General features: G+C 36.4%; 1 protein-coding gene across 25 annotated transcripts in view; it reads left to right on the forward strand.

Annotated features, from left to right (window-relative positions):
• CDC42BPA (CDC42 binding protein kinase alpha) overlaps window positions 1–26,010 on the forward strand; it is a 191,800-nt gene that overhangs the window by 136,576 nt on the left and 29,214 nt on the right. For 18 of the 25 annotated variants that reach the window (XR_012586004.1, XR_012586005.1, XR_012586007.1 and 15 more), the window contains 13 exons: window positions 4,602–4,707; window positions 5,312–5,460; window positions 7,473–7,564; window positions 10,272–10,348; window positions 11,512–11,559; window positions 15,487–15,525; window positions 18,648–18,767; window positions 19,461–19,541; window positions 21,594–21,699; window positions 22,455–22,591; window positions 23,244–23,383; window positions 24,239–24,320; window positions 25,500–25,716. Coding sequence is in view for 17 of the 25 variants with exons in the window: in XM_074578971.1 (XP_074435072.1) it covers window positions 4,602–4,707; window positions 5,312–5,460; window positions 7,473–7,564; window positions 10,272–10,348; window positions 11,512–11,559; window positions 15,487–15,525; window positions 18,648–18,767; window positions 19,461–19,541; window positions 21,594–21,699; window positions 22,455–22,591; window positions 23,244–23,383; window positions 24,239–24,320; window positions 25,500–25,716 (1,394 nt within the window). In the remaining 8 variants the exon portion in view is untranslated. The remainder of the gene's footprint in view (window positions 1–4,601; window positions 4,708–5,311; window positions 5,461–7,472; window positions 7,565–10,271; window positions 10,349–11,511; window positions 11,560–15,486; window positions 15,526–18,647; window positions 18,768–19,460; window positions 19,542–21,593; window positions 21,700–22,454; window positions 22,592–23,243; window positions 23,384–24,238; window positions 24,321–25,499; window positions 25,717–26,010) is intronic. The other 7 variants (XR_012586006.1, XR_012586009.1, XM_074578983.1 and 4 more) reach the window with 2 other exon arrangements.

A 26,010-nucleotide genomic window follows, 5' to 3' on the forward strand; every position in this document is an offset into this window, starting at 1 on the left:
CCTCTTAAAAATGAGTTTTGCCTACTGCCTTCTTTTTGTACCATGATTCATGAAGGATAGGAGGCAGTAGAAGGAATTAATTACTGGTTTTGCAAACAGTTTGCTCAGCTGCCTATGGTAGTTGAAGGCATTTGTTCTAGTCCTTTTTTAAGTAACACAAGCCCTTCCTTTGAGTGCTTGGACATCTAATAGATATCTCTCAGGAAACCTGCCCCACTATTTGAGTGCACATTTTGGGTGCTTAAGCTGGTCACTTTCTTCTCCTCGGGCCCTTCAAAATTCTGTTTCTTTCAGATTTTACAACTTGCAAGTAATTTTAATGGCCTGTCATGTTCCCTTTAGCCTTTCACTTCTTTCTTACTGTGCTCTCTTGCATCTTGTTTAGGGCAACCTTTTTATTTTTGTTATTATCCCAAGATGCCATAAGTATAGCCAAAGTCTTAATATAAACACTTGAATCAAAATTTCATTGCAAATTCTAATGTGGTAGCAGTGGACCCTCACAGGTCATTCAGCCTTAATGGAGCTATTATATTGACAAGTTTATATTTGCCAAATCACTCATCATTCCTTGACAAGAGTAAGAAATATCGAGGCTTTTATAGTCAGCTATAAATTTTCCTATGGGAGATGGGAAAGAGATTCATTGCATAGGAGGTTAATGCAGTCGCTTTAAAAAGCAATCTTTTAAATAGCCATGGTACAGTATTTCTGTTCTGTTGCAGAAAGGAGGTTGATGGAAATGTTGGTAGTGATTCCCAGAGTACTTGGCAAGAATTGTAACTTATTAGTCTCTCTGGGAGGGATTCATGTAACCTAGTTTTAGAAGTCCTAAGGTAGACAACTAAAATAAATCCCATGACTAGTACTGTAGAAGTCTGTTTTTCTCCCCACTGGTTGAGAAGGAAATATAGACAACTAGTTCAAATAAAGACTTCTGTATCGTTAAGTATGTTTCTATGCATGAGCTAAATCCTACCTCATTTACTTATAGAGTGGGTGTTAGGCTTAGATTCAGCTGGCCAGAAGCTGTGAGTGTTGTTTACCAGAAGGTTCAGTTAATACTCTTCTTCTTGACTAGATAACTTTCCAATCAACTGTACTATGGTTGATTTCATCTTAATTATTGATTTCATTAAAAAGCAAACCAAACTCCACAAAACATGTCAGCATTAAATCAAACATTAAAAAGCCCCAAAGCTGTTTGGTTTTTTTGAAATCTGGTTGCTCTCAGAAGAAAGCACACGAAAGTTGTGGAAGAGGTTTAGCAAAAATCCTGGGTAAATTCAATTGTAAGAAACTCAAAACATCAATAATTCTGAGATGCGTTATTTGAGGTAGGAATAATCAGACTTTAATTGTCTATAAATAGAAATTCTGGAGGGCAGGGAGAGATTTCAGGGTTTGTTGAAAATTTTTAGAGAAATAGTTTTAAAAAATAGTTCTGCTGGGGAAAAATAAAATAATTGAGTTGGAGGCTTTGAGCGTAGTGATATGAAGACAGAAATTTAAAAGCATTGAGAAACTACAGGAGAAATGGGCATCATGGCCTACAGACTTCCTTGGGGTTTTTAAATCAGGTAAGAGACAGCTTGGCATAAGATCCCAGGGCTTCAAGACCACTATTGTTCAGCAAAATATCTCCAGTCGTGGATAGTGGTCAATGGTAATTTGAAGGTTGTCCTGATGTTGGCCTCAACTAAAAAGTGAAATTAAAATTTTAGAGGAATTTGTACTATATCGCTGTTTTAAGTTCTTTATAGTTAACAAACTAAGCTTGTACAGGCACTTACGTTAAATATAAAAACAGAACCTAAAATCTAAATTTTCAGTAAAGAAAGAAATTACTCTGGGTGGAACCTAAGGAATGTTTCTTCCTTGGGTCTTCTGCTGTGCTTGTTAGGGCACTCTGCAAGAAAGGGGCGCAAGGAGAGGAACATTAGTAAGGTTAACTTTACCATTCTTGCTTTATCTTCTTAAAAAAAAAAAAAAAAAGCCACCAAACAAAAAAAAACCCAACTCAGCAAAAACTGCAAGAACTCTTTGGGTTCACGTGTTTAATCAATGTATCTCATTATGTAGAGAATGTTGCCATCTAGTGGACAACAAAACTGTATCTCAGCTCTAACTTGTAATGCTTGTGTTTACTGTCTTAGCATAGATTTCTTAAAAAATTGACTTTATATGTATATTTTCATTTTCTGTATTTCTACATGTTCATTGGAACACCTCTCTGAGGTTATTGCATGCGCAGCTTTGCAGAATTTAGAGCCTTAAGGTTCTGTGCATCATAAACCAAATAACTGAAGTGTTTTCTCACTTTCAATAAGGAAGAATCTATATGGCATGATAAATATTGACAAAAAAATTGGACATTTAAATTTTTTCATCTTTAATTAGAAACGTTAAAAAATAAGGCACCAATTCAATTTTATTTTTAATCTGACATTGTCCCTTTTTTCTGCAAAGATTTTACATGTCCTTAAAAATAGAGAAGATCAAATGCCAATTTCTAAGTTACTTTTCCGTTCTACATCAGGAAAACTTACTTTCTCACTGTGAGAACCCCTCAGTATTTTTATTTCTACTTATATTCTCTTGGTTTTGCTACACGTTTCATTATGCACCCCCCCACACACACACACCTTCCCCCAAAAACATCTTAGGCTACTTCTCACATCTTTTGCCCACCCGTCTACCTTAGGTGGTTTATATAGGCCAAGATTATCTGTATCTGGTCGTCAAAATGTCTTTCATTCAGAATGTTATGGGGGAGAAAAAAAAAAGTTGGCATGCTGCCTCTATTGGGTTGTGGTATACCTTGGGAAAAATACTGACTCATTAATATCAAAATGCTCGCTGACTTTTAATAGAGTCAGGAGATGTTGGGTTTTTTTTTGTTGTTGGGTTTGGTTTTTTTTTTTCCCTAGGCTCCTCCCCACCTCTTGAACTAATTTGTAGGCAGGAGACAGAGAAGATAAGCCCCAAGGCATGAATAAGTGTTAACTTTTTTATGCTGGGTGGGAATTGTGTGGCAAATGGTCGCTATTTTTGGATTAGCTTCCTCTGTATTAAAGCAATCTTCTTTATATAAGTCTTAAACTGCACACCCAGAAGTTGCTGCAGCCTGTAGCTGTTTAGCCCATAGCTTTTGCACTCTGATCTTGCCCTAAGGCCATGATGGGAACGCTCTTGTCTTCCTCCCTTGCCCATGGCAGTTCAGAATATGTGCTGTCTGTCGTGCCTCCGGGTTGGCTATCTAGAAATCTTTGTTGAAACATTATATTACTTTTATTCATTAGTGGTAAGCTTGCGAGTAGCACCTTTTCCGTATTCATGTATGAACCCCATAGTATCAACCAGAGAAACTTATATGGCTTTGTAGGCACGGAGCGGGAATCCATTTCTGGAGAGCAGTCACCGAGAGACAAATTCAACCATCTGAAAAACTCTTTGTCTCCAGTCCAACATACTCAGGATTAAAGTTACCAAGGAACGATCAGGAGGCAAGGATAAGTTAATTTTCATGAAGTAGAAAAAATACTCTCACACTTTCCTAAAAGTTACTTAAAACTGAGGATCATTCCTTATAGCACATCCTAAACATTTCTGTGGATAGTGTTAATAGATTTAACTGTGACTGGGTTGTGGTATTAGACTGCTGGTGTCTGAGACCGGCTCAGAGACTTGGGTATGCCCTGGCGTTGCAGAACAAGAGGAGTATGTTCAGAGCCAGGCATGTAAAGTGAAAGGAAATGAGGTTTTTTTCCCTTTTTCAGGTTGGTTTCCCCCCCACTCCCCCTCTTTTGTTTGTTTTAGGTTTTTCATAAGCTACTTAGTTTCAGTGAGGTAATTTTTTAGTAACTTTCTTTTCTATGTTAATACCTGAGGCAAAAAGTGAAGAAAGAACCTTCTGCTGTGATTAATCACAGAAAGTTGTTTTCCCTTTGTAACTGATGATCAAAGAATCTGAAAAACAGACATGTCTCCTCCTTGATGTGTTTACACCCAGGAAACGTGTCTTGATAGAAAGCAAGCTCAGGGGATGAGAGAGCCTCTTCTGGCTCATGCTTTTTAATAACATTAGAATTAGACTCTCCCTATTTAATTAGCATTTCTTGAAATAACATCACTGTTTGATTCTAACTACTAGTTCTCATAGTCAATTGATACAGTAAAGTCAACCACTGGTTCCAGTATTATGTGGATGGTCAAACTGTTTAATTATTGGTTATAAATTTTGTCTTAATTTACTCCCTAAAATAGGTTGAATCCTGAAAGGTTTCTTTCCTACAGTCCTCCCAATTTCAGGTAGCTGACATTTATACTGAGGCATATATGACTTCCTTAGATATGTAGTATTTCAGTCTTTATTCCCTGTCTTGGTGATGCGTATTATTTAAGGAACTCTGCAAAGCAGCACAGGCTTAGTTCTGTGTGGTTTTCTGTATTGGTTTTTTTTTTTCCTTATGCGTTCTGATTTTTGTTTTGTATTCTACTTTTTTCTGTTTCTGGTTGCTATTTTATTTGTGAAGGGACTTTTGTCTTTTTCTTTAGATTCTTTGATTAAAACACCTTTTCCTTCTTATGTGATCGTTTAGGGTAAGTGATGAAAAAGATGCTCGAGGTTATCTTCAAGCCTTGGCCTCTAAAATGACAGAAGAACTAGAGGCCCTGAGGAACTCCAGTTTGGGTGCAAGAGCTACAGTAAGACTCTATTTCCATATGTCAGATTTTTTTTTTCGTTGAAAAAACACTACTTTGATAGTTTCAGCTGCAGTAATAACCTGTCTGTAGAGTCTGAGTCAAAAGTTAAACTTTCTAGAGCTTCCCTTCTGAATAACTGAATAGCAAATTTATTGTTTATCAATTAATTAAACAGCAATGTCTTTATAATGTGATTTTATCTATGATATTGTTCAAGTAGCTACTTTATAATCATATATGAATTGTTGAAGGAAATCTATACTTTGGGTCATGAAAGCCTTAAAATCTTTCACTAGTGGAATGTGAATGTCCTTCATAGTTGTCATTTGAATTGAGGCACATCAAAACTAGAATTCACAAAATCTCTTTACTTTTGAGATCATGACAGCGTAAGACATTCATCTTGCCTATTTAGTACTTGAGTTTAAAAATAATACTAATAACAATACTCTTCATTTTTTAATTTTAGATTACTTTGGAACTAATGAACATAAAGAACATAATAGACTGAGAAACGTCATTGTTGAAGTTAGTTACTTTCCTCATTTTCTGCCTTTTTTTTTGCTTCTTATACTTCCTTCTCCTTTTTTTTATTCTTTACTAGGACATGCCCTGGAAGATGCGCCGCTTTGCAAAACTGGATATGTCTGCAAGGTTGGAACTACAGTCTGCTCTTGATGCTGAAATCCGAGCCAAACAGGCTATTCAAGATGAGTTGAATAAAGTCAAAGCTTCCTGTATCTCTACAGAGTGGTAAGACTGAATTGTTCTGATCGAAATTTACTTTGATACTTCCCAGGGAGTGTCATCAAATCATGATTTTAACGATCTTGTCTGTCAAAATTCGCTAATGAATTATTGCCAGTTTCTTATATCCAAATGTGAAAAAAAGACCATATCTCTCTTCATTGTGTAAGCAGCTGAACACTTACTGGGAAAATTTGAAATCTTGAAGACTTTAAGAGGGGACACTTTCTTTTAAATAATATAATCTCTCCTAGTTGTGATAACAAGTTCAAATGCAAGCAGAGTTTGGTTTTGTATCTTAGAACATACTCTTTTCCATTCTTTTGATAGCTGCATTGGATTACCTGACAAAAATCAATTATTGCATACTGATTTGAACAGTAATAAGATGTGCTTATACATTATGAATTCTTTTATGCCTTCCTCACTCAGACCTCACTCCCTGCCCTCCTTCACTGCCCCCCCCTTAAAGTACAAAATTTATTCTGAGTTGGGTGAATGCCTGAAGCAGGGGATTAGTGGGAAGACATTCCATTTCTAGGTCTCCAGCTTCAATGTAACTCAGTTCAACGCTACCCAAAAGAACTATGGAAATCTCTTGGAGCCCTGTGAACACAGCTTCAGAGGCATGTGACTTCTTCATAGCACCCACCATTGAAACTAGTGCCTGTTATTTCCCTGGTTAGCTTGACAGAGACATCAGAGGCAACACATGAGCTTTTCTATACCTGCAAGAGAATCCTTCAAATTAAAGTTTGAGGCATGTTTAAGAATAAGCTTGCACTGCTGCTAACCACTGCCAGTAAGTTCTGCTAAAAAAGAAAGGCTTGAATTTCTTTAGCTGTGGTTCTGATTCCTATTGCAAGTTGTTAACTATTAAGCGAAGAGATTTTAATAGATAAAAGGCAAAAATATGATCAAATACAAAATACATATTATTTGTATAGTTCCTGTGATATGTTGTAATTTGACTTAAAGTAAGCACGGCAAATTTGCCACAGGAAGAAGATTGGTCCTGTACTACAATGTGATAGTAGTTACATTTCCAAATTATGAATCCCACTGGGCTGGGGATGCGGTGTTGGTCCTTTGGGTTGGTGTAGGTTGAAGCAGGCACTCAAGCTGAAGTAGAACTTCTGAGCCTCATCGTCACACACCCATTCTGTTCCTCTTACTGCTTTCTCTACAAAAACGATTTTCACAGTATCAGTTCTCTCATCTTGCAGTGTCTAAGCATGTGAATAGACAATACAAGGCATGGAAATGGCTTCTAGGAGAGAAGGGGTTGGGTGTGGTGAAACGATTTCAAATACAAGCAAAATGAATAATTTCTCTTCAGTCGTATTTGAGGAGCAGTGACTTGTTTTGCAGCTTTAGGAAAGCAGTTGGACAGAGCTGACGTTCAAATATATTATCTGTGAAGTGGGAATACCTTACCCACCTTGCTTGGGTGTTTTCCAGGCCAGGTAACATGATGATAGGCAGCACTGTAGATCCTCTGAGAAGAGGAGAACCAGTGTTTGCTTTGATAGGCAAGGATGAGAAGTGTGGTAGAAATGCATGGTAGTGTTACCTGTCAGCTGTGAATTAGAAAGCACTGAAACAACTAACTGTAGAGCATCTGAGAAGAAAAATAGTTCAACATAATCTATTAGTATCACGGGCACTGTAAATTAACAAATAGAAAACCCTGTATTTTTAAGCATAAAAATACATGTGGTCTTTTTTTCTCATTCACAGGATACAGGCTTACACAATTACTCATAAATTAGAAACATGAGCCTATTTAATGGGTAAACAGGCGCAATGAATTGCTTGTTCTGTTTGTTTTGGGTTTTTTTTAAGATACAGTACTAAACAGGTCCTAATAGATTTCTGAATTCATTCTCATATTTGATGACATGAAGCTTGCTGGGCATTTATTTCTAAATAGCATGCAGTGATGGACAAAGAAAAGTGACTTGTATTATGGGTTCTCAATATTTACATACGTTTTCTTTGTTTGTATTCTTTTGAAGTAAATTGCAAGAATCTGAGAAGAAGAACATGGAACTGTTGACAGATATTGAAAGGCTGAAAAAGGAGACAGAAGAGCTTAGATCAGAAAAGGGTATGGCAACTGATATCCAAGTAAATAATATGTTTCATGTTGGTGGGTACATCTTATCAATTAAGATGTACCTTGCAACTAAAATATACCAACAGACTCTGGCATACAAAACATGAGCACGACAATTGCATGTTAAGATGTACCCACAGCAGTTGCATTTGCACTTCTAATACGTACATGTAATATGTTTCAGTTTTGCTGATACACTTTGACCCAGTAAGGTATCATTTGAGCCAGAACTGCATTATTTTTATTTAGCATGTGTATAGTGATTTACTGCCAGAAAACTGCTAGAAGTATAGGTATGTTTATAACTTTTTCCCCCTTTTATGGTGGGTGAAGGTATTTAGACTTCCGTACATAGTCATAGTTTTCTTCATCTATGAATGTTTTGGGCCTGTCTACACAGAGAGTAAACAACTTCAGAGACATTCATTGCATTCATTTGTTTCTGGGATGACTTTGTGGATTGGCTTTGTAACCATGTAGTAAGCAGTGTGGTCATGTTTGCTTTGCTGTGGTATTAAGACTATGTTCTGGGATTTCTAGTGCATCTGTCTAACAGCATTTCACATTGTTGCTGGGAGAAGAGGCTTTTTGGTACTTCTCAAATGAAAATAATTTTCATTAAGAGATGATTAATGATTTGGCTGATTCTTCGCAGTTCCTGTAGTAGCTCTCATATTTGTATCTTATGAGTCACATGGGAAGATGTGATTTTTTCAGGCCAAATGGAATTACCTAATTTTCTGTAGGGAGCTGTTTGAACTCTAGAGTTTCAAAACCCTGGCAACAATTGCTGCATAGAGATGTCAAATATTGTTCAGCCTTTGCAACTTAACAACATGTCAATCAGTAATGTATTGTAGTTAACATTCGTGGCCTATATGTAGGCCTCCCAAGTGCTAGTTGACTGGTAAAAATAATACAAACCTATACAGAACATTAAAAAATGACTGGTCCCAATTAGCAAATAAGACTTAGGGAATTGATACTTGTTTGTCTTGATGCGTAGCGCTGATACCAGGATTATGCTTCTTCCAAGTGCTTGGAGAGGAACTCTTGATAGCATCTCCCTGGAGAGAATAACGCTTTGTCATGTTTAGCTTTCGTTTATAGATTCTTGAACTCTCTTTAGTATTTTGTATGGTTAGTCAACTTCTGAAATCTTCTTTTCCGTGAAACAATCTGTTAAGACTTTTTAATTAATATTTTACCCTCTATTTTTTCCAGTATTTAAAACCTTATTGTTTTTGTGAAAATAGAGATAAACATTTACTCTTTTCTAAAAAGAGAAAAACAAACAACACAGACAATGTACTGTTCAAGGAAAAGTTAGTTATTATGCTTTTTGCCAGAAGTAAATTAATAAGATTCTACTGCAACTATTCAAATATTTTTGTAGAAATGCACCTTAATCCAAAATCATTATCATCTTTGGACTTGGTTTTCTCTTATGAGAAGAAATATATTGATGTTTGAATCACGAACTACACAGAGGATTCAAATATTGTCAATGTACAGTGTTAGAGTAGCTTCCTGTGTGTGGAAATTGATTTCTAGGAATGGATTACTTAGATTAGCACTTGAATCCTTTGGTCGTTATAAATGTAGGACAGAAGCTTAGAAGGGTGGGGGAAAAGATTACTAAAAATGATTCTGTAAAGTAGCAGGTAATTTGAGAATTGTTTGCAGTATTTTACTGGGGTTTCAGTGTATGTATATTTTTAAGAGAAAAGGGTTCTTTGTAACTTCTTTGTTCACTGTGGGTTATATTTAGAACAAACAGGATGATATGGCCAGTTAGAGCAAGACACTATGATGTTTTTTAAAAGAAATAAGTGACCTTTGATAGCACCAATCTTTGGAGATGCACACAGTCCTGCAGGCTCTGGTCATAATATGTGTGTGTATATATATAATGGATTTATAGTGTTCAGGCAGCTAGAGTTTGTACACATCTGTGATTTATAAACAGCCACACAGCAACTTGAATTATGCCCCAAAGAAAAGAAGAAAAAAAATAAATCAGTTGAAGCAAGTAAAAATAATAGTCACGATGTGCCAGCCTCTGCGGCTCCAGAGGATGCAGTGCTCCCGCTCTGCTCGCTGGCTGAAAACCCACAGAGGCATTTGAAGCTTTACCCAGGATTGTGGTGTTACTCTGGGACATGCAAAAGTGAGAGGTGGCAGACAGGCATAGAGCACGGGTCAAGGAACTCGTATTATTTGGAAATGCAGTGTGTTCCGCGAACAGCCCGTTCCATGTGATTTTGTGGAACCTCACTGTTTGCTAAAGCTGTCTTGTCACGGTAGGCCGTCCAGCGTGTGACTAGAGCAGGGGTGACACCCGCTGCCTTAGCGTGTATGCTGGTATGTCATGCAGTGCATGTTACAAATGGACATAAGCACATTAGAAACCTGTGTCTTCTGCATAATAAACACGTAGATACAGTATGTTTTCATGTTGAATTCACACCACACGCATCCTAGCTTGGAAAAGGTTAATTAAACATACGCTGCTTGCTTAGTGGGTACAGGTCTATTAAAAAAATCTTTTCCTCTGGAAAACAGAGCGAATGTGACAACTTGCTTCAAAAAATGTAGGTGGTTCAGGTGGATGCTCAAACCTCGATTCAGCAAGGCAAAGGTCCTCCATGAAAAAGTCATTTTTCTGTAGCTTAAAAAACCTGCTGCTGTTTTCTAGGTGTAAAGCACCAAGACTCACAGAATTCTTTCTTGGCATTTTTGAATGCGCCTACCTCTGCTCTGGATCAATTTGAAGTAAGTGTACAGCTATTCTAACTTCTCTGTTAGTCGGTGGAACTACTGCTGCTATGTGTGGGTTATATGCATATTTGCTCAGAGTTTGCTACTGTATTTTAATTATATTGCCCATTTATATTTGTGTATAATAACATGCGAGAATTGTTTGTCATTTACAGTGCTGGCTATCTTCTCTTGAACACTAGTAATCATGGTGAATTCTCTCTCAAACCTTGAATGCAGAAATTTCCCTGATTTTGTAGTGAACATGAAAAGCATAGTTGTTCAAATGGCTTTTCTTTGTATTTGGAAAAATGCTACGTAATGCAAAGACTGGTTTGGTAAAATGAGAGAAAAGATAATCCTTGAATGTACTCCATGAAGTCATACTGTATATTTATTAGTTTGTCTTCATCTTCTGTTTATTTTACACAGATCCGTAAAATCCAGATAATTACTATTCATCTCCTCTTCGCAGATCCTCTATATTTAAAAAATAAATCTGTTTAATTCCTTTTGTCACTTTTAGACAAAAGTCCAGTTTAGGTAGAAAACGTGGAAGAAAAAAGTCGAAATGATACTATACATTTTATATCTTCTTTTTGTAATCGACAGTAAGCAATGCATTATTTTTCTTTTTAAAAGAACAGCTGGGGTGAAATATTGGTCACGCTGAATTCAGAGGGGACAAGGCACCACCTTTACAGTTAGATATGGGTCTAAAATTTGTCCCTGTTTTTTCCTGATGGGTGTACAAGGTCATCACATTTAGTTATGAAAAAGCATCATCTCTGATGTTATTGACATTTCAAAATTTACTTTCTTTTCATTGTGTTTTCATTAATTCATTGTTCTTTCTTGAAGTCCTCACAATTAACACCATTTTTTAAATTTGCTTTTTAATTATTCATCTTATAAGTTACTTTCAATATAAAAATCATGTTGGAGTGTAAGAATATTATTTTACTGAGTTAATGCTGGAAAAAGATTGGGGTTTTATATGGGTAGTTTATTGATTAATTGTCTATGAAAGGCAATTAATGAAAACGTACTGTTAGTGGCACTAGTTATTTACAGTTCTTTATTTTTGCACTTTTATTTATACTGAACAGTTTTCTTCATCCATCTCTTTCTCTCTCTCTCTCTCTCTTTTTTTTTTACTGCTGTTTTCATTAAAATAGGATTCCTTTTCCTCCTCTTCATCCTCATTGATTGATTTTATGGATGACGTAAGTCTTTGAGTTTCAAACCAGTAAATCCCTCGATAACAGAGATCAGTTGATTGATTTGGAATATTCAAACATTAATGCAGTCAAATTAAAAAAATCTGAAGTGCAGTGGAGAACAGAATATTTCTGTAATAGCATACTTACGCCTATTTATATAGATAGATGTTCAGTTTTAAAGTAAATGTTTTTCTTTAGGTGCAGGTGAAGAATTCTTAATTGCAGTCAGTCTTCCTAATGGGGAGAAGCTGCTTTTGGGCTTTATCTACTGATACGGCCTGTAGAAAGTGGTTCCATTTAGTTCTATTGCTTCATATTATTACTTTATTGTTAGTTGTTCCCAAAAGTTTTCTGATTGCTTCAGTGAAATTTTTTTCCTTGCGTACAGTTAATTTCTGTTTGCCCAAATAAAATATTGTCTCTTTTTTAGCCTATATTGTAAGAAGTAATTTTCATTATAACTGAAGTGACTTACTTCTTTTTATTGCCGTTTGAGATGCTAGTTTTTAATAGGGACAGTGTTTAAATATTTAGCCTAGTTAATTGCATACTAAGGGAATTGAATTCAAAGCTGAAAACTGACTGCATTATATTTCTTTCAGACTGAAGTAGCAGGTACATAAAAATAGTAATAAGCTTTTTTTAATCAAAGTATATACTATGCATCTATGGTAGGGAACCATCTGTTACAACTCTGTAGGTGTGTTGTGCGTGTACGTCTGTGTCTGCTTGTATATATGTGTATACACATACATACATATTTATATTACGTATTCAAAATAGTGTAATTCTGTTTGCATTAAAAGGTGATGTAATTAATTTTATTCTAGAAATGTCTGCTGGGAAGGATGTAACAAAGAGGGGATCGTATATGGTCCTAGTCTACTGATTGCATTTCCTTTCACAAACTCTGAAAGAATGTTTTTCTTCTAGATGCTTTTTTTTCTGTAAATCAAGTATATATCTTAGACAAAATGTGGAGGTACATTTGTGGTACCATAGTAGAAGGTATTTGTCTGCACTTTTGTACAGCATATAGAAAACCTTGTCTTGCTGATTTTGTTGGAATTTTCTTACACCAAAAAAATGAGAGTACAGTTTCCTGTCATGTTATGACAGGATATTTGTATTTAATAAATATTATTTGATATATTGATAATGAATATATATTTAATGAATAATATTTATATTCCTTAACCAGACTAAAGAAGTGTTCTCCATGTTGCCTGAGTATTATGAACACTTAGTTTGTATCAGCATGTTCTTTTATAGAAAGTTGCCTTTAAAAAGATCTAATACTCTCTCCTAAAAACTGTTAAAAGAGAAATAAAGTACATATGTGGTAGAGTAGTTGATAATGTTTTGTTTTGCAAGGGGAAACTTAGGACAAGAAGGTTTTCCTGGTTGCTATCTAGTTAGTTTTGAAGGACATCAGTACTTTAGTCTGTATTTATATGTTGGTTGGCGTTTTTGTGGGGTTTTTTGGGGTTTTTTTTGTTTGTTTGTTTTATTAAAGAAGGCAGCATATTTTTTTCACAAGCATTTTGACAAAATAATATTTTTTTGGTCTATGCAAGTGAATAATGTTCTATTGGCTTACATCCTTTAAGATGTTCTTCTTGATTAATCCACCCAGATCAAATCTTTTCAGATACCCATCTTTTAATCTTTGATAAAACTCTAGGTATTAATCTGTATATTGTTGCATGTGAATGACTTAATACACGCGGAATCAAACTTCTCTTGTTACATCTTCAGTCAGAGTCCAACAGGAGCACTTTTTTCCTCAGTTGCTTTGGGCAAGAGTTAGACACACAGGAGCTAATGTGTCTAACACCAGGGCAGATTTCTTTCTCATAGGGCAAAACTGCAAAGGAAGAGTGTTGACTGTTCAAATATAGGAATAGAGCATCTTGCAGGCAAATACAAGACTTGTTGAGTTACCTGTCTTTATTAGAAACAGAAGTAAAGCTGAAGTCTGTGTTAGTAGGTGAAAGGTGGTATAATTAAGTTGTGCTTAAAGTTGGTTCTGCATCTTTCATTTATTGGACAAATACTGGAGTTGTTCGTAGTGAGTTTCATAATATATAGCCTCTGAATTATCAAAATTAACAGTTATTTATGTTTTAGCTTGTCGAGTTGGTTCAATATCAATGTATTTGGCAGACTTAAATTAAAACAGGGCTATGAAAAAAAACCAACAAAACCCGCCCCACTGGATGTGACCTCCATTACCTTTCCAGTGTCTCTTTTTGGCAGTAGTTACCTTGAAGGGCAGTGTTTTCTTGCAATATTTCAAGAATTAACCTGTGCTCCGTCAAACCTGAGAAGTGTGTGGGTTCTTTATATTAAGACCAAGGAAGAATTAGAAGTCCTCAGGTCAGACTAAGGCAGTGCTGCAGGAAAGTGCGTTTCAGGAAAGTATCTCCTGTAATCAAGAGCCAAAAGTAAATATTACTAGTGTCCCATAGTGTTTTTCCAGCTCCTGTGCTTCATTATGGAACGACAGAGAGAGTGTAAAATAATATACAGTTGCAGTTAGATAGCACTCTTTGCAAGATCTCTGGAGACTAACATACAGATGTGTAAGCAGAACTGAGTTTGACCCACTGATTACACTTGGAGTTTACTAGGATGGCAGACACTTGTGTGTCTGCCATCAAAATAACGTAGTTGTTTATAGCACTCTGCGAATGACTGCAGTTAATTCTAATTGGTTCAATGAGGAAAATGGTAGCTTCGCAATTACTTCTGGAGGGAACTAAAAATAGATGTCCTGCTGCCTCTGTAGCCTGCAGGAGCTGAGAAAAAAAAGCAGTAGCTCACTTAGACAAGTAGCAGTCACTGTTGGTTCCAGCTATCCCTCCTCGAATCCAAAGACACTTGGTCAGGTTGGCAGTACTGGCACCTAAATCCTCATACCTGCAAAAGCCCCCACGTTCAGAAACGATCCTTGTATCTCCTGTGCAGACAGGAGGGTGCTGAGGAGAGTAGAAATGGGTTTTGCTGTCCCTAGTTTCTGATTTTGATGGGGAGGGAAGTCACCACCAGCGATTAATATACTCGTTTCTAAATCTTTGCCGCTGTTCCTCCTGTGTGTTGAGGCTGTCTCTCAGTAACGTCATCTAGGTGTTAAGTCTTCTGTGTTCACTAGAAGTGTCTGATAATCGAAGTGTTGAGTCTTGGTTTTTTGCCAGGTGGATTTTTGTGTATCTCACTAGCTACTAGAAGCAATCAACTTGTTTTATTTAAAGGTGAATTTGTGATTATTTATAGAAATAAAATGTAATCCTGTTTTCTGTTGGCAAAATTTATTTTCCCTACTTGCTAGAAAATACTACTTTTCCCCTGTTTTCAACGCATTACGAATTAAAAATAGATTTCTTAAATCCTCCTGCAGTCTGTCCTCACATCCAGTCCTCATGGGCTTTGGTTAGACTAAACAAATGTGAACTTCGTAAATAACCACAGAATAAATCATGGTCTGAATTCTCAATATTAAACAGAATAATCCATAGCAGTGTGTGGTGAGAGCCCTGACTCCACCTGCACATTCATAACTAAGTTTGGAATCATTCTCTTTCTTAATGATACTTTAAATTAGACATATTGCGCCTCCAAGAGATTGCTTTATTCGTCTTGTTCCAAGTACAGAGATGCTGACTGCAAATTATTAGTGTAATGTAGTCTGCAGTTTCACTGCTATTGTCCAGTGTAAAACTACAGACTTTAAAATAATTGTTCCTTTTTTTTGGATGTTTTTTCCCCTCTTGTTGCCCCAGGCTATCTTGTTTTCAAAATACTTGTAAAAATGAACATGTTTGTGTGTGTCTAAAAACTACCTCTGGAGATTTAGAGCAACAAATTCTGAGCTGATGTATGTGTCACTGTTTGGTTTTGTAACATATTCTCCTCCTTTCTTTGTTAAAGCGCTCTCCTTCCTGTATTCCAGCTAACAAAGGCAGACGTGTAAGAGGCTGTCTTACTCTATGTGGCCCTTTATTTTTTGCCTGTTGTGTACATGCCTTTGTTTAATGTATGGATTGTGTATTTACCTCACTGCATGTCTCGTGCTGCTGCTACCGTTTGCTGCTGCTGCTGTGCTTTCTGTTGTTTTACAGCTGTGGGCTAAAAGCTTTTGGAGTATTTAATTTGGTAATCTTGTGAGCAGAATGTCACAGTAACTGGAGAAGATGCTTTGGGTACTTTCTCATTTCAATATGAAAGTTCTTTGTGAAAGCTGATGAGGTAGATGGAGGTAGGGAAGACGAGCAAATGTCAAATGAAGGCCTGCTTGTTTCCTTGCCCTTGGTAGAGGGCATGTGTTGAGTTATGGGAATTGCCTATAGAAGGTAAAGTTTGGCATTTGTGAGGCATGTCATAGCAAATGATAGAAAATGTCACAGTACAGAGATAAATAAATGGGAAGTGGGGAATTGAGCGTCAAGAAGGGCAGGAAAAATATGGAGAGGAATATGAGGAAGGTCATATGAGGAAGACAGAGTTGGATGTGTTGTAGTCTGTTAAGCTGGAAAGCTCTATAGTGTTTCAATAATCAAGGTGAATTTTTAAAAATGGTGTTATCAAAGCTTTGTCAGACTGAATTCATACCAGGTATGCTATGTCCATTTTAAACTCATACTGCCACTTTTGTTTCTTTTATATACCTATAATGATAGGAATAGGAAAGCATACAAAGCATTAGTATTGGATAATGCCCAACAGCTCTAATAATGAGCTTCCCTGTGCAGTTCAAAGCACACTGCTCAGTGTCTTAGGCAAGTTTACAGTAACTGCTCGTTTTTGTCGGCTGTGGCTGCAATTCATCTCTTCTCAAGATGTGTTTATACAGTGGCCAGCTCCGGCTCAGACCTACACGGGTGACACCATGTAGACAACTAAGTACGGTCCTGTGGAAGATGACAAGGCTATTACAGTTTGGTAGGAAATATTGAAGTAAGCTTTTGATAATCCAGTCGATTAGTGTAAAACTAATTTTAATGTTGTTGATACGGTCCACATAAGCTTTTGGCCGTAGTTGACTTCAGTTGCTTTTGTACTTAGCTCTTCTCATTAAAGCAAGGAACCTGGAGGTTACTGCAGCAATACAGCTTAAGGCCCTGCTTCTGCAGTAAAGGTGATGGTTAAATTCCCTTCAAATTCTGTAATGGTAGATGAGCTTCTGTGTGTTTTGTGGGCTTTTTATGTTCAGAAGTAAAGTAAAAATACATTTGTTACTGGTTCAGCAGTTGTCTTCAACTACAAAGGCTTTGTAGCACATTCCAGAAAAGTTCCGTCATTCATATCATGCTTGTACTAAATTTTTTTTAAGAAACACCATGAAAATTTTTTTGGTATGCAGATGCTACTTTGAAAGGGAGGGCCTTTGGAGTATCTGGAAACATTTATGAAATGATAGATTAGATCTCCGCGTTTAACTTGCAGAAGAAAAGGAATGTCTGTTTCTTGCTATGAAAATTTTGCCTGTAGTTACTCATTTGGCTTATTTTTTAATAACACTTTTAAGAAGAAGGTGGAATTGATCAAGGTTTAAGTCTTTGAGTGGACTCCAAGTTATCACATGTTTAGACTCGATAAAAATAATAAGTTTAAAGTAATTGAAACAATGTTGTGTGTTTGGGGATTTACTACTTAAAGGCATCAATGTTCCTAATACTGGATAAAGCTTCCAATTATTATTTGCTTCTGATAATTTTGAGCACAAAATGTTTGCTGTACTGCTAATTTTTGCCTCAGTGCTTGAAACACATGATCTATGTGTAGAAAACAGGTGTATCCCAGTGTGAGATTTTCCCGTTTTCATTACAGAAGTACTTGCAGGCATCTTAATATGCCTAAGTTGGTTAAGCTGATGGGCGTTTTCCACCAGATAACTTTTTTTGAAGGCTATGATAAAACTGGAAGCCATCAAGCTTAACTCACTACTATTAAAAAAGAAAATAAAAAAAAAAAAAAGGGAAAAAGAAAAAACAGCAACTGCACCTGTTCGCTACCATGACTGAGTTTCTGGAGAACAGGACTGTATATGCATGTATAAGATTGGCTTGGCAATATATTTCATTCCCAAAAAGTAGTAAAGCTTGTGGAATTCTTAGTATGATGTCAATGGCAAATAAGATAAAAAAGCACTGGAATGTTCAAATGCTTTCTGCAAACGTTGCTGCATATTTTAGCTTGTGTGCAAGCTAGGCAAATCCTGAGCAATGGGGGACTGATGATAGATAGCATCGCTCCAGAAAAGCCAGGCATGCAGTGGAGCCTTCTGTAGGCTTTCAGTTTTATTATTAGTGGACAAAAGCATCCTCATCTTGCTGTAATTCTTTTTTAAAAAATATAAATTTACATAGAAAACTTTGATGTGGAGATGTCTTGTTTTCAAGGAAGAATCCTGCATTCTCTGATTTTTCAGCTGCACTGACAAAAGATGACTTGTTATCCAAGATTGTACCTATATGCCTTGTTGTTCAGTGTAGTTGTGTTTGGCTTAGTTTCATTGTATATCAAGGACTAGGAAAATACTCCCCAGAAGAAACTCTATTCCTGGTAAGGATGTATTTATAGTTCAAATGGAGTACAAAAACCCCCTCAATTCCCTGTAAATATAACTAACTAACCTCAGGAAATACGTTGTTTGCTCTGCCTTTTCTCCTTATTTTCTCCTAAATATGTTTGCAGTGATTTAGCTGGGCTACATGGGAATTCGCTTCTAACAAATCTCTACTGACAGTGGACAAAACCCGGTAGTGTTTAGAAAATATTCACCCTTTAAAAATGCTGAATTACAAGTCTCTTCCAAGTGTTTATCAGGCCCCTGAACTAGCAGCTCTTATGCATGTGCTCTCCTCTCAGCAGAAGCCTTGGCGTGTTCATGTTCAATAACTTTCATTGCATTTTTGTACATTAATTAGGAAGTTGCTTAAAATGGAATTTTTATCCTCTCAGTTCTCTCTTAGGAATTCTACTGCTCCCATATCTTATTTTGGTAAGAGTTAAGAATTCTTTTTTAATGATGTCTGTGATTTATTTTTTTTTTGGTTGTTTTTTTTTTTTCTCTTGAATTGTTCTCCTAGATTGATTCAGTTGAGAATTTTACATTGTCTAATACTCCATCACGGGATGAAGATAGCAAGTCTCACCTCCATTCAAGATCAAGGTCTCCTTCTACAGCTAGTGAGATTGAACCAATCGAGGTACTTCAGTGTTGACAAATTTTTGTCTTTTCTATTTAGGAGTAACAGTTTCACTCATAAAAATTCCTATTGCAAATCCTTTTGTTTAGAATGAAGCTCACTCTGCAGTGAGACTATTTAGGACCTTGTAATAACCTTCTGCACTAGTGGTGAGCAGTATTTTGGGGAATGTTGCATTTCCTTTCACATATGGTTAACTGATTAGGAATGGGAACTATGTTGAATCAATTGTTAGATACAGTCTCTCTTCATAATGTATCTTCAGTCATGAATATTTAAGAAATGTTGTCACAAAGTTAAAGGTATACTCTAGTTTGTAAGAGCACACTTTAGAGTCGTGCTTAAAGTCTGGTCAATACAAAATATTAGCCAGGCTCTGAAACTATAATAATATAACCCTTTTCCCTGTTAAAAAAATTTATCTCTTGATTATTTTACATTAGAAATGATTCAATCAAATGTTTAAGATAATACAAAATTATTTTTGACATTTAGAAGAAGAATCGTACACATCACTTTGCTGGGAAATAGGGTTTGGTTTTCTGAGTCCTTTTCTACCTTGATCAGTTTGGTTTCATTGCTTGTAATTTTGGGGATGGGGTGGGTAGGACGTTGTAGTCTTTTTACTTTATTCAAGCTATCTTTGATAGTGTGTATTTGATGTCTTATTGATCCTTTGGGAACTATGTTCAGGTTACAGATCATCCTCCCCGTTCAATTCACACACCAACCATGAGGACAGCGTATATTGGATCGGGACTCTCTGCACCAAAGGTATTCAGTCAAGCATTCACACTTTTTATATAGTAAGGGGCAAAATATCACTCCTGGGCATCAGTTTCAGGAGAACTGCTTATCACAGTAATCTTACCAGAACTGCCTGGAAGGGTTGTTTATATGCAAGCTGGTTGCATTCTGAAATTTAAAACCCTTCGTTCTTACATTATGTGGTGAGATGAGGCATTCCACTGTAGCAGTACACAGGCATTTGATTATAGGAAAAACAGTAGTTTGGACATTAGAAAGAGGTAAATTAACCAGAACATGAAAAAAGGAAAAGAGACTTACTAGAAAGAGAGTGTTTTCCGGCGTGTGTCTGACCAACCTGCATCTATCCCCTGCGTGCAATACGTCTGTGTGCTAATTAGATGTTTATTTTTGAGAAAAGGCAAAGAGTAAGCCTAAAACGAAATTGTAGATTTGTAGTTTTATAAGTAATGTAGAGTGAGCACTACAGCCAGCATGGGGCTAGGAGAGGGAATTCCAGTTTTTGTGTCTTCTGGCTTTTTACTTGCATAAATACTGATTTTACATCAGTTGTTGAAATTATTTTGCTGTTGGCTAAATAAGTCAGTGAGTGTATTGTGTATATTCAAGCAAATGAGGAATAAAATGCAAGTTAACAAAGGAAAAAAATGTCTCGTATAAGTATCAGAAGTGCCTCAATGGCTTAGGAATCTTCTGTATGTTTAAAAAAGTTACATTTTTTCTGCAACTAATCAATGAAGGAAGTGAGTCTTTCTAATAGATCTGTTTCTCTCCTTTGATAAATTGCAAAATAGCAAAAAACTTGATTTGTGTAAAGGCAAGCTAAAAAGTTTGAGCAGACAGTGTTCTGCTGACAACATCTTAGTAGATCAATTAAAAAACTGTAAATGCACTTGGAATCACGTGAAACATTTTACTGGGCGCATAATTTCATTTTTGCAAATATTTTGCTCAGTAAGTAATGATTGGCTTTCTAATTTATTATGTTCCCTAAAGAACCTTCTTACTTTATGATTGCATCAGTTTTTAAAGCTAAGTGTTGTTTCCCTACAAGTTTCAAAACACAACGTCCATCTGTAGACAGAAAGCTTCCATTGTAACAGTAAAAATGTATTAAATATGGATGAAGTTTGAGCCCTTAGGTGTGATATCTTATGCTGTGAAAAACAGGAAAGTGAGTAAAATTTTAATATACCTACTCATTAAAGTAGTCTGCAAAATTGTCTTATTTCAGATCATGTACACTATCCACGTTGTTTGGACAGTCTCTGTGTTCACCCTGTGCTGTATCCTTTCACCACCTACCAGTTGTTACTTCACTGGGAGTTTTTTAGAAAAGCCAAGCAGCTTCCTGGATTTTACATAAGGCCTTCTATGAATCATACTACCACATTATGTAGTCATTTAGCCTTGATGTCATAGCATCAGCACTGCCATCCTTGAGGGGAGGGAGAGAGAGAATTAAAACACTTAATCGTGTACTCTGTGTTTGCAAGAACTAACAAGAAGAGAAGCCCTTTCAAAATCAACGTTATCTATACTCTTGCTTTTAAATTGGGTTTTCTGAAATTGCCTGTGCCTGACATCATAAAACTGAATTGTATCATGCTTCCTGGCATAAAAATTAGAATTTTGAAGAAGTCTGATATTTTGCTTTGAACTAAGGCAACACTGCTTACAGAGAGGCATTGAATTTGCAGCTTAAAAAATACTATGGTGGGTTGACCTTAGCTGGCCGCCAGGTGCCTACCAAGCACATATATACACACCTTCAACTTCCAGAGTGTAATGGAATAATTTTGGCAACTTTCCTATCTGCAATGGAAGCAAAGTCATGTTCTGAGACAAGGTTTGGTTTCCATGGTTTCGTTTACAGAGGATGGTTTTAATTATCAATAACAAGCATTGATGAGTTTTTTTCAGACCATGTGTTAGGACCTCAGATCTCATTTCAGCAAAAATAAATAAGCTACCTTATGTGCTCTTATGTGCGTGAAAAAAATAACTGTTCTTCAGAAGTCTTACAGGTATTAACGTTCTTGTCTGCTTGTCTCACAGCCTAAAGCCCACCAGTTTGTAGTGAAATCGTTTAATACACCGACAAAATGCAATCAGTGCACATCTCTGATGGTTGGTTTAATACGACAGGGCTGTACTTGTGAAGGTAAGCACTTGTGAAAGCAGGAAGGGTGAACTGAAGTTCTTATAGATGCAAATTGTACAGTAAAGGTTGTGGAGTGACAATGCAGGAGTCTTCTATTTGTATTTTGAATAACAGAATATATTCTCATGCTTCAGTCTTTGAACAGTAGAAGCCAAACACTCTGAACATCTCATGTAACAGATTACCTGGGGACATACTTCTTCTAGTTGGTGGTAGAAGAGCTTCGTTCAGTTTACTTAGAATAGCAAGTAGGGCCACAGTCATTGATCAAGTATGCTGACAACAGCTTCGTGTTCTGACTTAGGGCAAAATGTAAGACAGGTTTGCCATTCACTACCAATTTTGCTTCTTTCCAGGACTAATTTATTCTATGTTTATATGTACACAGAGTGACACTCATCATTTAGACGAGCTTCCAGCTTTTTGTTTGCTAGTAGAGTTGGGCCTAGAGGAAATCATAGAGATTGTCTCAGTATGAGCTTCTGATTAGGCTCTTTCTTACCTGTATGAAACCAGACTTTGTATCCATACACCTCTGAAAATGAGCAAATCAGAATTTAAAGCAGATAAAAGCATCAACTGCTGCTGTGCACAGATGGACATTTCTGTTTCAGTGTAGCAAAGTTCAGTGAAACTATTCAGTTGTCAGTTAATAAAAAAGAGAGGATTCCTTTATAAATGTCATCATTATCATAGCTTTTGCATTGCACAAGAAATAACCATCAAATCTTTTTGTTTCTTCTCCTTCTCACAAGTATGTGGATTCTCTTGCCACGTGACCTGTGCAGACAAAGCTCCTGCAGTATGTCCAATCCCTCCCGAACAAACTAAGGGACCTTTGGGAATAGATCCACAGAAAGGCATAGGAACAGCTTATGAAGGACATGTCCGAGTAAGTATCAGGTAGCTGCATTTGGGGCACTTACACTAAATGTCTTGTTTTCTGGAGATGTAATTAAACTCTAATTGGGGTGTTGGGGGGTGGTGGGTTCAATTATACCTTAAGGTGTCAGTTTGCAAACTAAGACCTAAATTTTCACAAAGCAACTCAGCATTTTCAACGGTACTTCTCTCTCCATCTCTGTTGGCCATTGTGCTTTGAGTTGGTCTTGAATAGTCCATCTCTAGAGATCAGGTCATCTTCCAGGTTTTTGAGTCTTTCTGTTGATGTACTGTCTAGGGTCGTTGGTATGGATACTAGTATGTAAATACTAAAAAAATTACTCGACATAGTTTTGGCCATATTCCTGTTGATCAGCTAGAGATGGGTTTCTTTCTCTATATTTATTAATATAGCTTTGAATGAGTTTGTGAAATAAGAAGGAAGAATCTGTGGTGCTATGAAATTTTTAAATAATATATCATGGTGTCTGTGCAGCTGTGTTTGATGCTCTCACTGCACCTGTGCTATGGCTTCTATTGCTTAATGTTATCACTGAATAAAAGCTTGTCAACTAGATGAGAGAACTGATTCTGGTACTTTCTGTTTGATTTTTGGTTGCATGCAAACTTACAGAGAGTTGATGAGATTTTATCTTCTAAAGGTACCAAAACCAGCTGGAGTGAAGAAAGGTTGGCAGAGAGCGCTGGCAGTCATCTGTGATTTTAAACTCTTCCTCTATGATGTAGCAGAAGGAAAAGCATCCCAGCCCAGCGTGGTAGTGAGTCAGGTCATAGACATGAGGTAAGCTGTTTGGTGCTGAGTGGGAGCTTTTCAGAGGCACTGGGAGGCTTTTTCTGCTTTTTCTTTTTGTGAAATCAGTAAGCAAAATCCAGAGCTTTTATGAAACGCTGTAATCCACGTTGAGAGCCTCTAATTTTCCGGAGAAGAGCAGTATTTGCAGTTAGCCTGAACTCCACTTGTGTGTTCCTATGCGGCACATATATCATGTGCCAAAATGCATCTGTTCAGCTGGAACGAATGAAGAAGAAAAATACGTTCTTTTGGGGTTGAATTGAATTTTAAAAGACAGCTAAAGCTTTGTTATAGGATAAATAAAACTAATACAATTTTTGATTCAGAAGGGGTAAATAGTTTGTTCCCACTGTCTTCAGTATTACTGAAATACTGCCAGTTTCACTGAAGGTTGAGGACATGTAAGATACCAACTAAGTAAAGCTCGTCTCTGAACGAGGTTACTTTATCCATGAAGTTTCAAACAGCTGTAGCTTATAGCTTCTAGCAGGTTTGGATTTTTATGAAAGAAGTTGGAGAGGTGTTCTTGGTCCAGGCTTATTTTTTAAGTTTGATTATGTTTTGTTTTGTTTTTTAAAAAAAGGTTTTCATTTAAACAGGCAAAAATAGATACTCTGAATAGATTTATCTCCATCAACATTTATTGGGAATTAGTTATGCAGCATTGTATTTGTGAGTTTCATCTGCAGATAAAGAGGAAAGAATAATTTTAAAAATTAGGTCTCAGTACTGTCTTGTTGTATCCTTCACAAAACAAGGCTATTGGTACTATGGAAATATAAAACCAACCATACAGTTTTTACTCTTTAACTCTTTTCCAATTATGTTTGTGGTCTCCATAAGGGATGAAGAATTCTCAGTGAGTTCTGTCTTGGCCTCAGATGTCATCCATGCAAATCGAAAAGATATCCCCTGTATCTTTAGGGTAAGTATTATGTCTTGACCCTAGTAACCCAGAAGTACAGGTTTTCACAGTGTGATGTACGGCGTGCATTCACTGACAGCTTGCTAGTATTTTATTTCCTTTGCAAGTTCTGGCCATGTGGTATCCATGGCAGCAGCAGCAATGCGTAAGGATCTGCACATATATCATTTTTGTGGTAAAAATAGCACTGGCACATTTAGAAAAGTTCTTGTCTCTTTACATGGGTTTTGGGTTTTTAGCCTTCACAGTAAGACGTGCTTTCCTCAACCTTCTGTTAGTCATTTGGAATTCTTCTGTTCTTCATAACCTTCTACATTTTCATTTCCTAAAATTGCCTTCTGCTTCACAATTTAATTTGTTGTGGTATTTCTGACGCCCTTATTTTATGTATTTTCTTTGTATACAAGCATTGGATCCCTGAAAACTCCTATTCATCAGATAGTATAGAAATCTAGTGTAAAATCCTCCTCAAAATTTATGTCTGTTCTGTTATCTGATATCATCATTGGCCATCATTGGCTTTTTCTAATATTCTTCTTATTTTTACTAGATATTTTATTGAAGCTTTGAACCTCAATTAAGTATCTTTGGTGTCTTATTAATTCCCCTATCATTTCTTTACTATACCATTGTATTTCACTCCTTGTTTTTCTGGCTTTCAGACTGTTCATCACTCTGCATGCTAAGAGGAGATAAACCTACAAAAGGGGCTTTCATTGTCATCTGTAGTAGCTCTACCAAATACATGAAAAGGATCATAGATAATTCTTCAATAAAGACTATTCCTATTGCATGAGATTATTAATGAAAACTATTGGTCTTAAAACAACAGAATACTTTGTAAGAAATGCTTTTCATTATAAAATTGCTGTGAGAAACAGGTGACTGACTACCTTATTAAGGGCAGACATTTCCAAATTATAGAATAAATACAAATGCATTTAGAATAAAGCCAAAGTTTTCTCTGTTCATCACTGAGTTATTCACATATACAGGTTTTTCTGATGTGGGTTCTTGATTGAGATAGTGTTTTCTATTAACTAAGGCTAAGTTTTTGCATTCTTAGTTCAGACAACTAATTAAAAGGACACTTATAGGCACCTGATATCCCTGTAAAAATTATCATGATTAAATTTTGTATTGCTTATGACTTAAAATACGTATTTTAAAATTTTCCAGGTCACAGCTTCCCAGCTCTCTGCATCCAGTAATAAGTGTTCAATCCTGATTCTAGCAGACGGTGAGAATGAAAAAAGCAAGTGGGTAGGAGTGCTGAACGAATTGCATAGGATCTTGAAGAAGAACAAACTCAAAGACCGCTCAGTCTATGTGCCCAAAGAAGCTTATGACAGCACCTTACCCCTCATTAAAACAACACAGTCAGCAGCAATCATAGGTATGAAATGAATAAGAAGATAACTCTAAGAAAAATGGGTATCCTAAAAGCATGCTTTTTTTTGCAAAATCATGTTAAGTGGCATTATCTACTGAATAGAGAGTAATATATTGGGTTTTTATCCCATATGGAAATGTGTATGGGTTTGAGAAGTGCGGTTCACCACCCAGTACTTTCTTCAGATCTTTAAGAATATTCTGCCTATTCACACGTATGCATAATTATGAATAATTTTGACTGAGAACTGGACATTACTCTTTTGTTATTCTGTAAAAATAATTCCTTAACTGGGCA

Source organism: Larus michahellis, chromosome 3, assembly GCF_964199755.1.
Source record: "Larus michahellis chromosome 3, bLarMic1.1, whole genome shotgun sequence".
Lineage (NCBI taxonomy): Eukaryota > Metazoa > Chordata > Aves > Charadriiformes > Laridae > Larus > Larus michahellis.